At 41.2% G+C, this 21,859-nt stretch overlaps 1 protein-coding gene across 1 annotated transcript in view; it reads right to left on the reverse strand.

Moving 5' to 3' along the window:
* Window positions 1-21,488, reverse strand: part of GNA12 (G protein subunit alpha 12) — a 37,509-nt gene extending 16,021 nt beyond the window's left edge. The window contains 3 exon segments of the mRNA XM_086622037.1: window positions 7,530-7,745; window positions 21,169-21,329; window positions 21,332-21,488. Of these exon segments, the coding sequence (XP_086478163.1) occupies window positions 7,530-7,745; window positions 21,169-21,329; window positions 21,332-21,488 (534 nt within the window).
* Between the last annotated feature and the right edge of the window lie 371 nt (window positions 21,489-21,859).

Below are 21,859 nucleotides of genomic sequence, written 5' to 3' on the forward strand. Positions count from 1 at the left end.
AGGAGTACTAGAACAGCCAGTAGCACAGTTCTCTTTATTCAGCGTCCATCTCAGTTCCCATATGGTAGGCATATCAATTTCTTGTTATCCACTTATTTATTATGTATGATCTGCTCATTACTTTCCAACTTATCCTCCCGATTCCATGCAGGCTACATTTCATCCAGCTGTTGCATTTTGTCATAACCTAAGGCCAGGAGCAATTCATGGCAGGAATCCTTTTATTTTTCTATAGAGAATTTTGAAGAGGGCTTTAATCCTTGGTTGAGACTTCAGGTAGGTACAAATTGCTACTCTCTAAGGCTTCTCCTTTTGCACTGTTTTGTAAAGGTCATAATTCATGACCTTTCTGGTTTTGTTATTTCTCTCCAATAGCAGAAAGTGTTTAAGAACAGCTAACAACCGTTCTACCCATCACACAGCTTTCTGTGGATGGTTCTGCTTCAGTGAATGGCTTCTGTCACCGAGAGAAGTCATTGCACAAGTGGATTTTGCTAGAATTCAACATGATTTGCAGTGTAAAATGATTTATGACCTTTGATTCTCTGAATGGTTTGAATCCAGGCTACGTTAAATGCAAGTTCTTCTCACCTCTTGCTCAGTGGCACTTAAAGCAAAACTGAGATTACCAAGTGAAGCACTCCTTGGTGTAGGCGACACACAATGCGTTATGAAGGCATCTTCATCCTCAACTCTGCCTCCTGCTCCGGCTTAGTCCTGAATTCCAATCTCAGTGACTGTTGAGACACACTAGCTCTGGGACAGCCCAACACAGTGCTGCTCAAGGAGCTCTTCTGGTGGCAGCAGGCCCATTAACATCTATCATTTAAGCATTTATTTTTAGAATACTGCAAATATAATAGGAGACTAAGCATTTAACTTCTGTAGATGCAAACTGCCAAACTATACAGTATTAACCAATATCCACAGAATTTTGTGCAAAGGTTTCCTGCTGCATTTTGCTTTGCTGCCTCTCAATTTTTAATAAAACTCAAAGTATAACTAACTCTCACATCCTTTAACAAAATGTCACTTTGTTGAGAGTTCTTAAGAGTTTGAGCTGAAAAAAATTTTCCTATTTGGTCTTAGAGACAAGATTAGAAGCCAAGGACTCCAACTGCTAATCCTTCCTACTACAGACCAGCTACAATGCTTTGCAGTATTATACTTAAACAACCAATTAACTTCCTTTGCTGTACAAAGATGAGTCAAACTCCATAACTTGACCATAAACTTCTGAGGTCTTGGGATTAGAGGACAGAAATAGAACTAAGAATTTAAATCTGGCCTCTGGCACTTAATTGCCACCATACCGGTATAAAATCTTGCTTAGATGTTTAACTAGAGAGAGATATCTCCATAACTCATCCTGCTCTATGAGTCCAGAGTAGGATGCTATTCTGGCTGTATAGATGAAAGTCTATAAGTTAACGATCTTTTAAGTTACTATGACATCTTATGTCAGATTAAGCCACCGTTTCAAAATTCTAACAGAACAAAATCAGACTACAATAGACTATTACTATTATTTTCATAATAAACAAGTGGCAAATCTAAGGGAAGGCTTAGGTTATATAACACTATCATTCCTTAAGTGTAATAGTTAAATTAAAACTGGCCTATTTACCATCCATGGCTTCACAATTAGCTCAAAAAAAAAAATTCATATAACATTGTTAGATACAGATGTACTTGACTTTCAGCACTAACATTGTGTAATTCCAAACTATCAAGGCTCAGCAACAGCGAACATGAGTTTCGGGTTTGTATCACTACTGTTAATTCTTGTTTCTAAAAAAACTTTCTAGGTCAAAGTGCTATGTTTCATCCAGATTTATAAAGAAAAAAAACCCCACATAACTTCTCCAGCACTAACTTAGTTTCACAGGAGTTCTCTGCAAGCTAGGAATACCCAAGCAAAGCTCAAAAGTAATTCGGCAAAGAGTTGCCACCCAGTTCCAACTATGCGCGTTAAATGGTAACATGATTTTCCATGCTGGCACTTTGAACAGTGTGGCTATTTCCTTTGTACATCTCACCAGCATTGGTCAAGCCCTAATGGATTTCACTGTAGAATGAGAGTTTCACGGTTTTTTTTGAAAAAAAAAAATTAAAAATCATCCTTACAGAATAAGCAACATTGATAGTCTCTTGTGTAAGCTCATATTCAAACAGCAGTTGACAAAAAGAGCTTATTTTAGCATTTGGCCAATTGTATAAACTGGAGTTGATTTGACCCTTGGTATTTCCTCAAGAGGAAGTGCATTATGTCAATACCAGGTACAAGTACTCCTGCATTTCAGTGCTATTGCATATATGTTGAAAGAAGAGTAAAATGCTTAGAAACATGTTTTTGATGCTAACTCTGCTCTGCCCTTGCATCTTAAAGAAAAGTTGGAAACTTTTTACTTAAGATTCAAGAAATCTCTATTAAAGCACACTGAAGAAATCTGAAATAGGAACCACTCCTGTAGATTTCATAATCCTCATGTCAAGTCAGTCCTCTGCTGCCACACAACCTCCATATGCTGCAGCAGCTGGTATCTAGCCTAACTCCTGATCATCTTACATTGCTACCATAACTAGTATTTCCATACCAAAATAAAGACATTTAAGCAACAGTTTGGCCACTCTGAATCAAGAATTAGTGTGAACCACTAGTGCCTCACCTCCATGCTGCCCAAAACACACAGCTGGCTGCCTATGAGGCTTTGAAGCCACGAGCTCCTTGCATAAGGAGAACGCAGCAAAGCAGCTATACGAACACGAGCAGGAGGCTGCTCACTGTGCAACATTTCCAGCACACTATCTATTCTGGCAGGCATAATTTAACCACTTTGATTTATTTCAAGTGTCTGCTTAGAGGAAAGAAAACCACATAGTTAATTCATAGAGGAGTGACTCGTGTCCTATTACGAACATCCCCAAAACCCCACACCCCAAAACACCCAGAGAATGGTGAATCAATACAAAAGAAAGGGTCTTTAAAACATTTTCCAGAGTCTTCCCACATCCAAGGCTTCAGAGGCTCTTAGTACTTGAAGTAATACTGGAAGTGTTCCATACAGCTCCCTGTGCACAGATCTAAAAATAGCTATGGACACAGTAGTAAGTTTTTGTCTGTATTTGCAAGCCCCTTACTTCCCTCTCAGGAACCACTACTTCCCATTAATGCTGACTTTTTGTTTTTTTTAAAGGAAATATTAAAACACTAGAAACACTTTCAACAGTGCAGGTAACATCAATAATAACAATGATAACATAACAATAATAACAATTAAATTTAAATTGATACCTTAGTGATAGATCATGAATATATTCTGTATATTAATGATAATTGCATTAAAACAGATGCCTTTTGCAGCCTCCCTGGATGGGATGGCCCTGCTCTTTCCTGTATGAAGAAGGGTGGATATCTGTAAGCACAAGTCAGAAGCGAATCTGGCTGCATGTGAATAACTCAGCACAGTTGGCTTCAAAGCCTATTTCCAGTTGAACTCGGTGTAAACAGTCCTATCAGTCCGCAAGAGATGAGAACACGACTTGTACCACAGAAGTTCAGGAGCTCTTGAAATACATAGTTACAGGCTAGAAAGACTTGGTATTTTGAAGAAAAGAAGTAAGAATCATTCAAATAAAGATACTGCTGTGACTACAAGCAGTTAGGATGGAGATGTAAAACCAAACAACATTATGCATGTTTAAAAAACCTGATAAAACATTGTCAATTATGCTTTAAGAATTGATGAAGCCAGATGATAGCCTTTGCAGACCTGCTTGTTGGTAGCTGAAGCTCTGTAACAGTGCTAGAACACAATATATATCTGTTCTGCACATGACAGATGTATCGTTTTCTTGCCTGAAAGAAGCAAAGCCTTGTTTGTCCCATCTTTAACCACAACGACATGAAGCATGCCAAGTTGCAAGAAGTCAAAAAGAGTACCTAATCTCACTTCAGATTTTGTTTGTTCTGGACATATTGAAACAAAAGTGAATGGCTTCTCACCTTCTCCCACCAGAGACTTGGGAGGAAGAGAAAAAAAACAATAAACCAAAAACCATCTGATCAAAGTAGTTCCTGTTGGCCTTAGACTCCATGATTTATGACTTTAAATGAAACATCATTCATGGGTGCAAAAAAGTTTGCAGATTATTACACACGCACCTGAACTCCCAAGTATACCCAAATACTTGTTATTAGGCTCAAACTGAAGAAGCTTCCACCCTTTCAGCTAAACCACAATGGAAGTCCCAAGGTCCCTTCTCCGAGGAAGCCATTCAAAACAGAATTTGTCTCCACCTGCTGGCAACGAAGAATTAACACCCAGTTGTCCAAACTACCAGGGCAACCTCAAAAGAACAAATGTTACAGGACTTCGAGGCACATGATAAATGTATTCCTTTCTAACATACAGACAGAAAATGGGGTAGGATAATGAGGGCAAGGGAAAAGAGGGAAGAATCACATACCGATTACAAAGGAATTCCTATTCTAGCAGTTAAAAAACGAGGACAGAGACGTGACAATATAACCATACAATGAAGCTTTTGTCCCCAAGCTACTTGGCTTGCACACAAGGAACAGAGGAACTTGGGTTGGTGGGGACAGGCTGGGGCAGGGGAAGAGCGAGAGGCTGTTTGTGAAAAGAAAGTGAAATTGGTTAGTTTGCTTTAAGACAGACAGTGAGAAAGAAAAAAAAAAAAAAAGCACCCTGCTATTGTAGAATCCACCCACTCACTTCTGAAGCGCTCCAAGACCCAGACAGGGATTTACAGCCAGCACTTGTAGGCACTGAATATGAAGCAGAAAACACTCAAATGCCCAGAGGCAGCTTCTGTGGTCCCAGAGAAGCAGCTCTGAGATTGTATGAGGTTATGGTCAGAGCCATTTTCTTCCAACAATTTTTCTACTGCTGAGTCAGTCATTCAGCTTGGCATTACAGACCATGGGAAGACACCTGTACACTGCAATTTTCAGCTCTGCTTAACCAACCAACCAACGTGTTTTGCTTTTCATTTTTAAACAAAGTCACACAACTTCCTGGAGAAATGCAGAGTTGGAAGCAGACCAATATAATCCTATGGCTTAGAAGCCAAAATAACAACAACCATAAAAAAAGAGCTCCTGTTCAGTTGACTTTAAGACTAGGGTGAAGAAAATGCAAGTGCTGAGCAAAGTCGTAATTTCAAACATTGTTCAGAAACATTCAGAAAGATCATAGCGATGTAAAGCTTCAAATTTCGGTGATGATTTTAAAACTATTATAGAGATAATAAATTCAGTTCAAACCAAGCATGTTCGATTTAATAGCTCACTTTCACTAAATAAGAAAGGGAGCGCTCACGCAGAGGTTTTCTTTACCCTTAGTTAAAATCAGTTCAGAAAAGATTTATTTTCTCAGAGCCCACTATATCTGGCTTCTATTTATTTACATAAGCCTCCATCCAGCAAGGGTTTAAACTAAATGAAGATACGGGTTTGTTTATACACATCATATGCAAGAATAAGTAAGGCATCTCCTTAAACCACCTGCTTGCTTTAAGAAGTTACAGTCTTATTTTTTTTCTGTAGTACACCACAACATTGCACTATTGACAAGTTAACAGTTCCAGTTGCCCCAGTAACATCAAACAGGTTACATGAACGCCATGCACAAAGATGTCTGATAGAATGATAGAACTACAGCATGACGTTGAAGATGACAGCATATTAAATGATCACGTGCATGCCTGTACGCTTGGGTTTTGTGGGGCTTTTTTGTTTTCTTGGTATTTCCTGTTTAATCTTGCTGTCAAAGCCAGAGAACGCAGAGGTAGGCCTACTAGTCTTGGAATGCTATTTATCCAACAAACTGGACTTCTTTTTTCCAGTTTGATGCAATTTTATTGCCAAGCAGTACAGGAACAAACTTCCCACATGATCCCAATCTGAATTTCCCCCTAAAAGCAAAACCCATGCTTGATCATAACATTCCACCAGAAAAAAAAAAAATCGTAACAAGCTGCTGATGCAATTATTGCTTATTACACCGGATTCTCTTGTCTCATGTTAAATTCAAGATCCCTGTGGCATAAACCATCTTTTTATTCCACGTTTGAACAGTGTTTAGAACAGCAAACTTAGTCTGTGTCTACAGACACTAGGAATTACGGAATGATTAATCTATCTTCTCTCCCCCTGCACATCCTCCTCCCCATTCCCAATGCTGTAACATGGAAATTGTTACATTTTTAGCCTAAGGAAATGCGGTTTACACAGTCATCCTGTGACAATTTTACCTAGTCATTTTATTTATTCTTTAGCCATTTATCAGTCGCAAGATACTTCAGAGGCAGATTTCAAAAACATGCAACAAGACTCAAATAAGCATCTTATTAATGGAGAGAGATGAGTACTTAAAGGCTCAAATATGAGTTTAACTACTGTATTAGACACTAGAGAATCCACTCAGAGAAGCAGCATGAGGAAAGAAACTACAAGAATTTCACTGCTAAATTTCTCTAGTTTTTCTATAGCTATGTCGAGTTCCTTTTTAAGAGTCTAAGGGAGACTATACAAAGCCATGTTTCTAACCTCTACTTAACTCTGCTAATTAAACATGGATAACATATCCAGGCATGAAGAATTTCACCTCTTTTGTTTGTTTGTTCTAAAAGAAAAGCTGAATGAAGTTTGGGGACAGAACACTCAAAACAAAACAAAGAATTCTACCTGCAGATTAAAGCATAATTAACATGGTGAAAATAATAAAGATACATTTATTAGAACAATTAGGATACAATCCCATATCATCTTCCAGGAACTAGTAACAGCGGTACTAAGTTGCATGGATCTGTACCTTGTTTCACTGAACAGAGAAGAAAGAGAAAAAAGCACCTCCACCTTGTACATCGGAAGAAAAAGGAGTGGATTATGAACAGCTGTCACAAACATATTCCATACCAGAAGTGCAGCTATTTGGCACAAGAGCATGAAAACCCAGTAACAAGAAAGCAAGGAAGATAGCATATTTTTAAGCTCACTGTCATCTTTCAGTTGCTTATCCAAGTTTCACTTGCAGACATCAGGATGAAAAGAAACAGTCAAAGAGCAGCAGCCGGAATGGGTGTTGCATTCACTTCAAAAGATCTGCATGCAGGAATAGTTTGCCAGTATCAATACAGTGCAAGCTGGCAGGACTGGAAAGTTACAAATTAAGTGTGCCTTCGTCAGTGACGTACTATGGACAGACCGACTGAGCTGCTAAAATATTTTTAGTTCAACCAATTCCTGCCTTTTTTGGTTCCTCTTGCTCTTCCAGTTTATCCAGTCATGCACTTTTCCACTCCCTCTTACTGCCATGTAGTTTTTCAAGTTTGGCTCCAATTACCACTTGTTTCTGCTGCTGAAGTGCTCAGATTTACAGCATTACTACGCACAGCTCATATGATGGCTAAATCTGGCACGTAGCAAGCAATCATTCAACTGCAGAGGGATTCATACAGCAGGGAACTTTTTTTCCTCCCATCATGAAGATGGACATACTCACCAGCTGATACTCGCTCCGACGGCTGAAGGCTTCCTTGATTCCCGAATCTCTCCACAGCGCACCCAGTGCAGGTACATACAGCTGGAAGGTGGCAGGCTCTATGGGCATTCCCGCTTTGTTTTCAAAAGCCATTAAAAACATTCCATGCTTCTCATTCTCGGTGTACTGCCAAGGGATCCCCAGTTTGTCCCGTGCATCAACCAGAACCCTGCAGCCCTAAAGAATGATTCAGATAAGAAAGTCAGTGATAAAAAGATTAAAGTGTAAAAGAAAAAGAACTCAGAGGTACTTGAAGCTTTTTTTTTTTTTTGACACACTATTCTGGTGAGACTGAACTCAGGAGAGATTCATAAACATTGTTTATTGGAACATCTCCAACAGAAATAAGATAGAAAGAGCTTGCTTGTGTAAGCAACTTAGCCACAATATATCTCTCCAGGTGGAAAAAAATACTAGCAGCAACAGCTAGTTGCAACAAGCAATAGTATTAATAGATAATAAAAGTAAACATCAAACGTGTTAAGTGTCTGGGAACTAACCTGTGATGCTCATAGCTGCAGTTTTAGAAGTAACACCATGTCTGAAACCATATTCTTCCTTCTTTGCTTTGCATGTGGGTTTTAGATACCAAAAAGGACATACTAGCTTTCTCAAGCATTAGGAGATGAGAAGAGCCTTAAAAAATACTGTTAAAAGAACATACTGTATTTTCTGGTGAAGCAAAGTATATTGGCCATCCAAAATTAAGGAAACTTACTAACTTCCAGCCCTGTATGCATCCACCAACTAGTTAACATTTAGGTAAAAAAAAGATAGCAATACCAAACTCACAAGCTTCAAAAAGCATGTTGCTGTAAAGCACGATTTTGACACAGCCTACTTGGATACTATACAACACAGCTATCCAAGTTCACGGATTTCTTGAAAATTTGCTGTAAGTGAGCCTCTTCTGTTGAGACACTTTCATCCAAACGGTTACCTCCAGTAGGAAAGCCCAGCAGCAAGAGGACTGAAGACATTACACAGATTTCAAGCTATTAGGCTCAGTAAGCAGGTGCAGTTTTCTATCAGCATCAGCTTACTTTTTGAACTTGCCACACATTTGCTAAGAAGTCATGACGAGTAGGTTTTGGTACTAATTTCAGAAAAAAAAAATCTGGAAGGAAAGTGATCTAGTTCTCAAATTTAACTCAGGATTACTGAGACTGCTTCATTTCACGTTTTGCAGTTTTTATGGAAACTTAATTTCATATTCATGGCAACAAGCCAAATACATGAGGTTAAGTAACTTAAACTTCAGTCCTGAATCTCACTACGCCTTTACTAAACAGCTTCAGATGGCCAACAGCTCTTTCTCAATAGTAAGCACAGTTTTAATAACAGATAGATCTGTTAATGGTGGCTTAGCATCTCAAGTACCATCTAATTCACAAATCAAATCTACGGGTTTTATCGAACTACTTTTCTCTTTATGTTATCTTTTGGTTTTACAGTTTATGAAATTAAATAAACCAAAACAAATCAAAGTTCTGTTTCCACCACTATTCACATGAACCTCCACAAGATAGAACTTTTTTTTTTTGCATACTTGAAGTTATCAAAACTGCATATGTGTTTTCTTAACACTTGAACCTTTCACCTCCCCAGTCCTTTAACAGCATCACACGACCAGAACAGTTACTTTCCAAATGGAAATTAAGATTGGAGAGGGAAACAAGAAGCAACTTAGCGTAAGAGTCACAGAACAGGAACTCAAAGGGAAGCATCACAGTTGTCACTATGCAACAATGTCCCTCAAGCACAGTTTCCCCCAAATGTAAATATTTATGATTTTATTAGTGATCGTGACTTTCTTCTTATGAAGTAGAGAATATACTTCCATAATACCACGAAAAGACTAAAAATGAATATATTCACAAACTGTTGCTTTAAATTCCAGACATAACTATTTAGTAACTCTGTCATGCAGACCAAAAGCCAACTCTCATTCCTAGTTACAGAGCTTATCTCTTTATTAGCAGAAGTCCTCAGATCTGTACTATTTGGACGGTGTTAATGAATGTAAGCATGAAGAAAAAAACACCTCACTTGTAGGGTTCTGTCTCTGAATTGCAGATGCCTGCACGACATCTCACAACCTTAGACACTTCTGCAAAACCCATCACTTGCCAAGAAGGCCATCCCGGGTGCAATTCGAAGTCACCGTTGGCTCCCCCCTACCCCAGGCGAGAACTTTGATGTTAATTTTTCCAAAGCATCGTGGTAACCGAGACTGGGAAGACACTGCTGTTTCTAGGTACTTGAGGCCAGGTTTGTCTCTGTTCAGTAAGAAGTGCTGATGAACAGAAACAGTTAATTGACACTGGGGTCTCAGCCCTGCAGAGCTCCCAGCCCACACAGCCCAGCTCTGACCTTTCACCTGCTTTGGCTCCAGCTCTCTGCAGCCATCTCCCACAGCCACCCGCTCCGGCTTTTCTATCCTACAGCTTTCAGACCGATTTAACCCTTACCCGTCATCTCACAGCTACAGCAGTGCTTCAGAGCATCTCAAAGGAACGACACGATGCAAAAATCACCCAAATCCTGCTCGGGTACAGCAGCACTGGGACCTCAGTCTCAGTGCATTTCCCCACACTGTCGCTTTGCTTTTTCCTGCTCCCACCGGAGACACGGAGGATCTCAAGAGACTGTTGTTAAGGAAATTTAATTGTTTGCTTGGAGAACACCACAGAACAAAGTTTCAACCAAGGGCGTAGTGACTGCTCCATTCCCAGAACAGTCACTTACTTGCTGGCTGCTGCTTCTTGGAGAATGGTTTAGGTTGGAAGGGACCTCAAAGATCATTTAGTTCCAACCCCCCTGCCATGGGCAGGGACACCTTCCACTACACCAGGTTGCCCAAAGCCTCATCCAACCCAGCCTTGAACAATTTCAGGGATGGGGCAGCCACAACTTCTCTGGGCAACCTGTTCCAGTGCCTCACCACGCTCAGAGTGAAGAATTTCTTCCTTATATCTAATCTAAATCTCCCCTCTTTCAGTTTAATTCAAGTTTGAATCTCCCTGGGACATGAGAGAGGACTGAACTGAGACCTCGCAGACTCTACACGAGTGCATTAACTACTGTAAGGTCACCCATGGGGAGGGTGTCGCATCAGCACCTTCCTCTGACTGCTCTGAGAGAAACATGGTTGCCACCAGATCAGCTACAGAGCCCAACCAGGGACAAAGTGGCAGATTCAGACGTAAGACATCAGCACTAGCATTGACAAAGCAGATGTATATAGACACAGATGGAAGGTCAATTTTGAACACTGAAACGAGGAAATGGATTAGCAGGAATGTTGTGCTATGCACATCCACAGGAATAACACCTCTAAAAAAAAAAATAAATCAGAATTTGTAGAACATACCAGCTTTGAGATATACATCTAAACCACACCAGGAGTAAAAGCTTTACATAAAGAGCAAAATAGCCAATGTTTCTTCCTCCCCAGCTCTTCGCTTTTAAAAGTATTTGTGACTCAGCAAGATCCCCAGTAAAGTGAATTTAAGCTTAACATTTCTCTGTCTCCACAAAACAGCTCTATAAATACTACAAGCAGATGTCAGACAGATGAGAAGAAACTGAGAAATCACTAAATTTACATCCGACGTATTGCTATTCTCACATTTCGGAGTTACTATTATTTGTGGCCACAATGAGCGTTTGATCATCCTTGCCCCATTACTCCGCAGAACAAGTTATCCTAGGAAAGGTTTCCTCTTTCTGGAAGCACATTCAAAATGCTTTCCATATCTCTTTCCTCCATAAAACCATCATGGGAAATAGCCAGAGTCACTTTTAAGCAGTTTTGCCTACAGATAAAAGTTTATATGTACTGTTGATGCCCAGGGGTAAAGATTTCATTTTGAGGATTAAATTTTGTTAAAATTCCTAGAATTTCTATTTATTACAGAATGAATAGTTCAATATATTTAATAATAAAGTATACTTATCAAAACTGAATTTGGACTCAGACCAGCATTAGTACAAATAAGAAAAAGCCACCAAAAAATCCCAAACAGCAAAACCACACATCCTATTGCACGCAGAACACTTCTTCCTGAGCTCTAATAACAAAGGCAACACGCGACTATTTTCGTCGCAGCCCTTATTTCACAGTAAACCTTCCCAACACTGCTGTGACAGTTTTTCTAATTTTCTACTACTAGACAAAATGTCAACTCACTCTTCATTCAGAAATTTAATACTGTCAATTACCACTGTTTTCAAACTTGGAATATGGAAAAAATGTGACAACTTTTTTTATACGAAATAAACTTCTGAACAGTTCAACTGATCTAAAGCTTTTGCTGCAATCAAAGCAGGGCACAGAATAAGCACGGGTGGAAAGAACTATAATTCACAGATAAGGATAATGTCAAGGATTAGAAAATGGCAAACCAGCAGTATATTGGAAGCATCAGTTAGGGAGGAAAAATAGGAAGTTCTCTGTTCCTTTCCTAATAATTTTTAGCATATTCAGGTCACTGTATAAATCCCTGGCATGCACAAAACCTGAACAGAGATAGAAGAAGAGTATGACACGCGATCTAACTCAGGAAGTACCATATCTTACACTGAAGAAAACAATAAACAGATCCAGAAATCCACAGCTTTGAAAAAAGATGACTAAGGCATGCTATATCAGAAATCTGCAGAAATTACAAACGACTTGGAGAAGGGAGTAGAAAAAGACTATTCTTTCCTCACCCCTTGCTACCCAAGTACGAGTGGTACAGCAACAGTTATCAAACAGAAGGTTAAATCACAAGAAGGGGTTTTCCTATACACCCCCAGTGAGACAAACTCCTTTACACAGGATGTTGGCCAAAAGTATAGATGGACTCAAACAGCAAACAAGACAAATTGATGGAAGAAAGGTCTGAAAAGGACTATTGGATTACATTTCAGATGCAATTCCTGGCTCAAGAAACTTCCGAAACCAAAGGTTGCCAATAACTGGAAGAGTTTACCAAAGTATCACATTGCCTTGTTCTTGTGCACATTTTTGGGTTGTGGGTTTTTTGTGTGTGTTTTTTTTTTTTTTTTTAATCTCAGAGACAAAGCACTAGATCCTGGTCTGACAGAGCACAGCTGTCAGGCAGTAAGCAGAATGTTTGCTACTCACCAGCAGTATGAAGGTTTATGAGCATTTGCACAAATACTCGTTACTAGGACTGGCTCAAATATATTTTGTTTCTTTTACTTTTGAAAGTGTTTCAGCTTTGAAAAAAAATCCAGGTCACCTTGCATTTCAAATAATAATTCATTACATGATTTGGTGGGAATTATTAGAAAGGTTATCACCAGCTAACATCACTTGAAGCCAGTGATGCTTGCCAATATATGAAATGAAGTGCTGCAGTATTAAATGAGCAGCTTGACTTAAGATCTTGTATTTTACATCAGTAGTTACACTAGTATATGAAACAACATCCGCATTTTAAATTGCTCACATACTCCAGTACTTGAAGGATTCATTATCCTTAAAGTCTTACACCTTTTGCCAGCTGGACCAACCCAGAGGTCAACTGAACACACCACAGTTAAGCACTGGACTCGCAATGGAAACAACAGGTCTGGGGGGCACTCGCCCATAGCACAGGCAGGTCCTTCCATCAGCAAACCAGCAGTAAGTAATCAAAAGATTGGATTATTGTAGTCAAGTGGCTAGAGAGAGCTTGCAAAACTACTTAGAGTTTGTATACAAGTAGAAAAGTCTGCTACAGCGCGTTTTCTCAAAATAATTTTAAGGAACTACTACTGGGTATGAGATCACAGGCAACAGAGTAACTGTTACACATGAAATAACTGCAGCAGCTACTTTTTAAGCTTTTACCATTAATACACTGCCCTAGATCTCCAGCATCTACATATCACTTATGGAAATTATTGTTGTGAGAGAAGAGTTGATCACTGATGAATTCTTGATCAGGGACTCCAAGTCACAGCTAACAGGCAATACTGTCTTCTCCTGTGGGCTGTAAGGCAACACGAACACTGCAGGCAACAGGGAGATTCAAACGTGTTTCCTACTGCGTGTTTCTCCTCATCGCTGTTGACAAGGAACTGGCAAAGTCTGGGGATCACAATTCACAGAGACCAATATAAATCTGAGCTAATGCCAAAAGGAGCGCTCCCACCTCAGCAAGATGTTTCTAATACACCCTTTGTGCCCGTGGAACGGCATGAAGCGATGCAGCTTCGTGAACGCGGGTCCAGCTAGGCCGACAAGTTGAACTGCACCAAAAAATTGCAACAGCTCCGTGATTGCCGGTGCCAAAAAGGGAGAGAAAGCTGGATCATACAGCCATAAACGTGACTGGACGTTTCAGCAGCAATGCTTACTGGCAAGTGAAGAAAATGATAAAATGTAACCTACTTGTATTTTTAGAAAACATCTCTTAAGCTTCTAAAAAAGACATTTTCAAGTAGGACTTTTAAAAATAAAGCTGTCAGTGTTTGAAAATATAGTCACATGCACTTTTTTAAAGTTGCCATCTGGAACACTGGGAAGAAGGTGATCTACTACTAAAGCAATAGCAAGACAATCAGATTTTTACAGCATACTATCATAAAAGCATTAATGGTATTTTTATTTGATCTATGTCCTTGGAACATTATAGCCAAGCAGCAGCCAAGATTCCAATGCCATTAAGGATAAAGGTTTCATATTACAAAGCAGTCACACTAGACTGGGTACCATGGAAAGGGGCATCTTTCCTGGTAGTGCAGTTCCACCCTCTCCTGTTTGATAGGATTGTCTTTGTCTGAGTCCACAAGCCAATTCTGCATGCAAACATCATTAAAAACGAGTCGATTATATAAAAAATGGTTTTCACTACCGATACTAGTTTGCTGTAAGGTGTGACAGACGCAAGGGTAGGGGTGCAAGCAGCACCAGTTAGCCCACAAAAAGGCTCACCAGTTATGCTTGTATTTTCACCATTCACATATTCCAGCACCATCCAGGTGAGAGCAGGGTAAACAGTAAAGGTGACCTACCTTCCAGCCCAACATACAAATAAAAAATGAGAACAAAGGGGAAGTGTCATTTACTTAGTCCACACGAACACAAACATTAAGAACATTTGGATTAGCCACTGAATCTCTGAACTGGGAGCAGCAGTGATGTCTGCTTGTCTGGAAACTCTGAAAAGAGTCCTTGTCTTTGACTGAATCCAGCAACATGACGATAAATGCAGCAGAAGAAAACACCTCTCACCGCAAGATTTACTTGCAACTAGGCACAAAGTCGAGAGACAACGACTTCAGGGGTGATGACTGGTGCAGGACCTTAAAAAAGGTTCCGAGTTAATGCTTTCAGAATTACATTATCAGGTTTCTCCTTTCACCGAGACCATCACACTAATGCCTAGACCATAACTAGTTCATGATTTCAATGGAGCAGAAGCAACATCTGCAGTTCCAAAGTATCCCCGTCAGGCTTGGTGAAATCCTGTCGTGCTGTCCTCGTAAATATACTGTCACGGTACCCAGCAGATGTGCTTCGACAGAAGGGAAGGGGAGAGAGAAGGACCTTCAACACTAGGATAAGACCAGCTGCTCACCCCGCCGAGAGTGAAAAACGCTCACGCAAGTGAAGGAAACTCGTTTGGAAACTCGACAGCCTCCGACTCCTTCTAGCTTTTTCTCCTCTTGTAATTTGTCTTGAACCTACTTTTTCAAACAATGTGTACTAGTTTGCTCCAATGTTTTCTTGTAAACATTGTTAGTAGTGCAATTTGTTAATTTCTTTGCCAATACTGTTTCCATGTTAATTATAAAAATATATGTATACTCAACCAACTGAATATAATGTAAGCTTCCAAATTTAGTCACTCCAGTGACTAAACTTTTGTCTGGAAAACATCAAAGTACACGTCTACAGTCTCCAGGGACTAAATCGTGTTCTGCAATACTAATGACTACATCACAAGAGCACTGTAAGCTCCATTTTGGAACAACAATGAATATTTATCACTATTGACCATTAGTCCTCTTCCACTATCCACTATGATGGAGACAGATTGCTCTCTCCTAGCCCAACCAAGAGACTCCCCAAATGCCAAGAGACCACCAGAGCTGATGGAATTTATATTTAAGACACAGCAAATACATCAGAAGGAAGGTAGTAAGTTTCATTGATTAAATGAACCTGGAAACAGGAAGACCAACAAGACTCATAGGGTTGTTTTTTTTTCTTTTCTACCTAATTTTGAGAGCATTAATTTCATATGAAAATAACCACTACACTGTAAAAGCACAAAGCAAAGATAATCAGATTTAAATACCAGTTCTATCATGGAACTTTAGCACCTGTACGTTAAATTTTATGGAAAAAGCTCCTAAGTATCCACAGTTCTACAGAGTATTCTCCTTGTCACTCCTTCCAAAAGAAGCTGTCCCAGCGGAAGTGAGATTGACACTGTCCTGTGACAAACTACTCAAGTACAGCTAGATTCTGACAAATTGAGCGTCACTATCAATCACCTCCTAACGGGTTATCAAATTCATAGGCACGTAAACCCAAGGAAATGTGTAGTCAAATCCATTTTAAAGAAGTAACTAGAGTTCACATAATGGAAGGACGTATTCTCCTTCCTTCGTAGGCTATTAGAAGCAATATGCTTGTGTTATAAATGACTAGGTAATCTGGTCACTTGAAGTAGAGCTACCATCTACAATTAGAAATATTCTTCTACCACCTCCCAGGGTTTGTATCTGTATCTGACCGAAATCTACAAGTTGCAAGCGAGTTTTCCTGTTTTGTTTTTCAACCACAAAAGGTACAACTGTCTTATAGTCAGAGACCATAAATAAACACAAGCCCATTCAAAGCATATAGAGTATCTGCAACAACCAGGCAGTCTAGGTTTTAGTATTGCTTGCAGAAGTCCAAAGTTCTTCTCAAATGGACTTCAGAACAGGCTACTCATTTTACCCGCTTTACTGCCACTCGTAGTCAAGTCATCAAGTAGAAATGCTCTCGGCTATGCCCATGTGTATTGCAACTGCACTCAAACTCCCAAAGATACATTCTCAGGGAGTTCTCATGTTCAAAAATCTTTGGCTGTTTTTTCCCCACTCAGAGCCCACAAAGTTACACATCATTTCCTGAGTAGTCATTTCCTCTGCAATTCCAGGCTTTTCAGTTTCCTTAGTCATCATCACAATTCAGGCCGCAGACAACAAGAAAACACTCACAGATGTATTGAAACCTTGAGCTGGCCTTCTCGTTATCAACATGGAAACTAACATTACCAAAACACTCAACAGCATTATACTTCAGGCTTCTAAAAGCTGAATTTTTTTCTCTCTTCAATTGAAATGTCCCAAACAAGCTCGTGCAAGTACCACTCGTGCTTGTACATTACTTTAATTATTTTCTTACGCTGCTAAACTGTTTTTTTTCCAAGCAGCATGATATTCTTATACTGAAACAAAAAACATTTAGAGGAGGAACATCAGAGCCATGATTCATCAAGTATCTAAGTTTCTTAACTGTATCAAAGCAAGTAAGTAGAGCGCAAGGTCAACCCACTCTGTTTCTGACGGTATCAAAAGATTCCCTCAGCTAAAGTTGGAAGGCATCAAAACACTCATGTAACACCACCAGTCATTTCTTAGATTTGAAACTTAAGGTACACAAAAGTTCTTCAAGTTTCTCTGTACATCCAGAGTGGCCTAAAAATTCATACTTCAGCAGCTAGGCCTGTCATATCCACTCTCTTTCCAGGGTGGGTGTGCTGAAGTCATGAAGCCTGTGTACTCATACCAGAACATAACACTACTGCTTTTCACTCAATCATCAAAAAGTTCCAAAAAGTTACTTTGAAACTTAGCCTCGATTAACAAGCAAAACCCTAGTTAACCGATGACTATTTACCTTAACCAAAGCAAAACTAATGTATTTGAAGATCGTCCCACAAATGCCAGAAAAAGCTAGCAAGCCCTGAACCCATCACCTGTACTAAATGGAAAAGTAAATTCTGTATCATAGATTTATTTCATTCCAGCATTTTGTTTCTAACTAGGGTTTCCCGAAGTGGGGAATGAGAAATGCAGAGAACAGGCTAAGGAAAGAACTCAGCATTAAGAAGATATCAGAGAAGCAAGCAGCTGAAAACTCAGGAATAAAGTGGAATCATAGAATCATGACATGGTTTGGGTTGGAAGGGACCTCAAAGATCATCTAGTTCCACCCCCTGCCATGGGCAGGGACACCTTCCACTACACCAGGTTGCCCAAAGCCTCATCCAACCTGGCCTTGAAACACTTCCCGGGATGGGGCAAGCCACAACTTCTCTGGGCAACCTGTGGCCAGTGCCTCACCACCCTCAGAGTGAAAGATTTCTTCCTTATATCCAATCTAAATCTCCCCTCTTTCAATTTAAATCCATTGCCCTTGTCCTATCACTACACGCCCTGTAAAAGTCCCTCTCCAGCTTTCCTGTAGGCCCCCTTTAGGTACTGGAAAGCTGCTATAAGATCACCCCAGAACCTTCTGTTCTCAGGCTGAACAGCCCCAACTCTCCCAGCCTGTTGACTGACTGAAGTTAGTTAAAGGAAGCTGACCACTAACATCAGTTCATACTTAGCACTTATTTCAAGAGGTTTCAGGTTCTGTTCTCTGAACCGGTTCCTTCATTTTCCGTAAGCATATAGGCTGCCCAAATTCTACTGCTATAAGCATGTCAGAATTATCAAGCACTACGGAGAGAGTAATAATCCTCCTCCTTCAGACAGAAGTTTAGTCATGGCTGGAAAATGAAAATTGACCATTTAATCCCAGAGATTTACACTGCATTTCTAACTCAGATCTCAGTGGTGGAGAAGCTTAACAGAACCATTGTTTGAACGCGCTGAGAACTGTGTGGAAAAAGGGGCTAAGGCTGCTGCAGCTGTACTGCACGACGTCAAACAGATTTACATGCTGTTTGACAGGATCATTTTTACTTCACATTGTCCACATATTGTATTATAAAAATTCATCTTATATCTTTTCTTGTAAGTGTTGTGGTTTAACCTCATCCAGCAACATGGTGATCTCTGCTCCTTTCAGTCTTAATGCATGAACATTCTAGTCCAAAATTCCTGAAAAAGTGAAAGAACCTGTAGTCTAAATACTTTATTATGGAAAGAAGAGCAATGAGGTTCACTTGACAATTTACATCAAATAAGCAAAATAAGTTTAGTCGAATGGTTATCCACAGAACAAAGTTTAATACAAGAAAGTTTTACACAATTACCCTAAAATAAATGCACTGACAACATCCATCTGTTTTGAAAATCCTGTAATTCTGTCTCAGTATTTGATTTCTTCCTGATGATTATGGCAGAATATCAAGGTGTTATCAGATGAGCAAAAAGCAAACAGAACATCTACTGCCTTCTCCCCACGCTCCAGTCTCAGACCTCCTTCCCATCATAAAACTCATTTAATCTTCTTTGTTTGCTCTCCCTCCTCCTGCCTACTCTTTCCATAGTCATCATTCCCAAGCCATTCCCCAAAACCTATGGGTGAACAGTAAACTGTATTCTTATATGCAAGAGCCATCGCTGTCATCCAGAGAAGGAAGAATTGAAAAATGCTGTCTGTGTACATTGAAGGGCAGCCTAACCTAAGGCTCCCAAATCATCACCTGCGAGGCCAAAAGAGTGTATTGAATTGAAATAACTCATATTAACTCACTTGAAAATACTTCCAGATTTTAATTTGGTGATTGAGAAGCCTAAAAAGGTGTTTGACTGATAACAGTCCAAGCAGTGTTATTAACTACCGGTCTTGAAATCAGAACACCTGACTGCTACCTCGAGGACCTGGATTCTACTACAAGTTCTGCAAATTTGCCCAAAGCCATCCAGCAGACAAGTGTTTCAAGGGCGTAACTCAGCCTCCCCTACTACAAGATGGAGACACTTACTTTTTCCAAAGCACACTAAATTCTACTAGTGAAAGCTCTGCACCTTCTATATATATAAAATATTACGATATTTTACCATCACTAGTATTGCTTAGAACTTAAAAGAGGAAGGATTCTCAGATTTTTTTTTCCATTTTCACAAAGCGCTTCCTTAAAAGCCTCTGCTGCTACTTTAAATCAGTACAGTAACAAAAAAACCACTGGCAGTACCAAAATAAGACCTCTAAAATAAGGCTCCTTATTTTTAGGTGTCCAGATAAAAACTCATAACACTCTCTTGCTTACATAACTTCAATGAAAGACAAGCTTCTGAGCTTCGACTTTCCTGGAGTTAATGGACTTCTGCAAAACACATACATGTTCCTGAAAATAAGACTAAAAAAAAAAAAAGAAAAATTTTCAACAATTTTCCTATTTACTAACAGAAGCAAAAGCCCTTTATAGACTAGCAGCATTCTTAAAAACCAGACTCATTGTGTGTGCACTTACTAAGTGCATATTTAGCTTCTATTCTAAATAAATCTGAAAATTCAGAAGTAACTCTTCTTTTCTTTAACTTAGTTCCCTTTCCTTTAATTTTCCATGAAATCTCACAGGGTCTCTAAAAACCCATGTCCACATAAGAATGGAGACAGTCCTACAGAAAAACACAGGCAGGAAAGTAGCAGTTCTTTTAGAGACATTATGAGGATGAAGAGACACACACTCTTAAGTGAGTTTTTATGCATCTTCAGGGATTTTCTGAAATATAATCACTTCTACCTGCACAGGGCATCGAAGCTCTTTTCCCAGAATTAAACAGTATTTGTCAAGGCTGATTTTCCTTAACTGTTTGTAGACCAAAGGCTCTCTCCTGTAGGCTCTCTATCAGTAGCCTTTATATTCTCCAGTCACTACAGAAATATCCCACCAGCACTATAAAGCCTGCACATGCACTGAACAAAAACTTTTTTGCACAGGTACCAAATCAAAGTTATTTGAATTTCAGAGCTATGCTTGACAACATCGCACACTACCCAACTCCGAGGGCCTATGCTCCTCCGTTTCTAAACACGTACCCGGTAACAACCACTCAGAACCACAACATCCATATGGGGATCGATTTCTTTTCCCATCTCGAGGTACATAGACTCAGGGTACTTAGCAGAGGCATGGAAATTCCTCCTCATTTCTTCAAATTTTGAAATTTCTCCAATTCTGACTTAGAGGATGCTCTCATAATGTTTTTTCCAGAGCACAGGCCACACCTATATCCTCTTTCCTCTGCGTTTCCACAAGGCTTTTCTCAATCCCCTTTGCAGGGAAGTTTCCTCTGAGCCTTTTTTCGTCGAGGCCTTCTGAGGGATAACCCTGGAAACCCACGGAGCCTGGCCTCCCGCAGCCCGCCAGGCAGTGGCACAAAAGGTACACGCCTTCCGAAACACCTGCACCACGGAGACCCCCTTCCCCGGCGCGTCCCAGAGGTCGGTGGAGCAACTCAGGGGGAGCAGCCGCCGCCCCGGCCGAGCTCACATCCTATTCCGACGGCGATTCCGGGCACGGCCTAAACTCCCAAAACTGTGGGATGTGTCGGCGCCGGCCTCCATCCTCGACGGCCCCGACTGCTCCGGGCGAAGGCGGCTGGAGCCGCCGCTCCTCCCCGGCCCGGGCCCCCTCGAGCCCCTCACCTTGAGGATGTTCTCGTAGATGGTGGCCCGGAACTCCAGCAGCGCCTTCTGGTCGAACTCGCGGCCGTGGATGATCCGCATCTGCTTGAGGAAGGTGGACTTGCCGCTCTCGCCGGCGCCCAGCAGCAGGATCTTGACCAGGCGGCGCACGGCCCGTCTTCCCGGGCCAGCATCGCGTCGATCTCCCGGCTCCGCCGCCGCGCCTCCCGCTCCGCATCGCGGCTCCGCTCCTTGCCCTCCCGCCGCGGCTGCTCCCCGGCGCGGCCCGTGGCCTCGGCCGGCAGCAGGCAGCGGCTCAGGGTGCGCACCACGCCGGACATGGCGGCTGCGGGACGGCAGGAGCGCTCACAACGCCACGGAGACCCCAGCCAGCTCCGCCAGCATCGGGCGGCGGCCAGCGAGACGCTGGGACCCGGGAGGAGGAGCAGCAGCCGCAGCCGGGGACTAAGGGCCGGGACCGCCCATTCCCCTTCTCCAGCCTCGGCTGGGCGACGCTGCGGAGGGAGGGGAGGCGGGGTGCGGCCCGGGGAGGGCGGCCAGCCGGCCGGCCGGGGGGGGGTGGTGGCGGCGGCGGCGGGGCGCGGCCCGCAGGCCCTACCCGGGAAAGGGGCACCGCCGCCCCACTCCTTTCCGAGCAGCGAAGGGGCCGCGGGGTCGGGGAGCGGCAGGAAGGCACCCCGCGCCCCTCGGC

This window comes from Tauraco erythrolophus, chromosome 17 (assembly GCF_009769465.1).
Source record: "Tauraco erythrolophus isolate bTauEry1 chromosome 17, bTauEry1.pri, whole genome shotgun sequence".
Taxonomy (NCBI): domain Eukaryota; kingdom Metazoa; phylum Chordata; class Aves; order Musophagiformes; family Musophagidae; genus Tauraco; species Tauraco erythrolophus.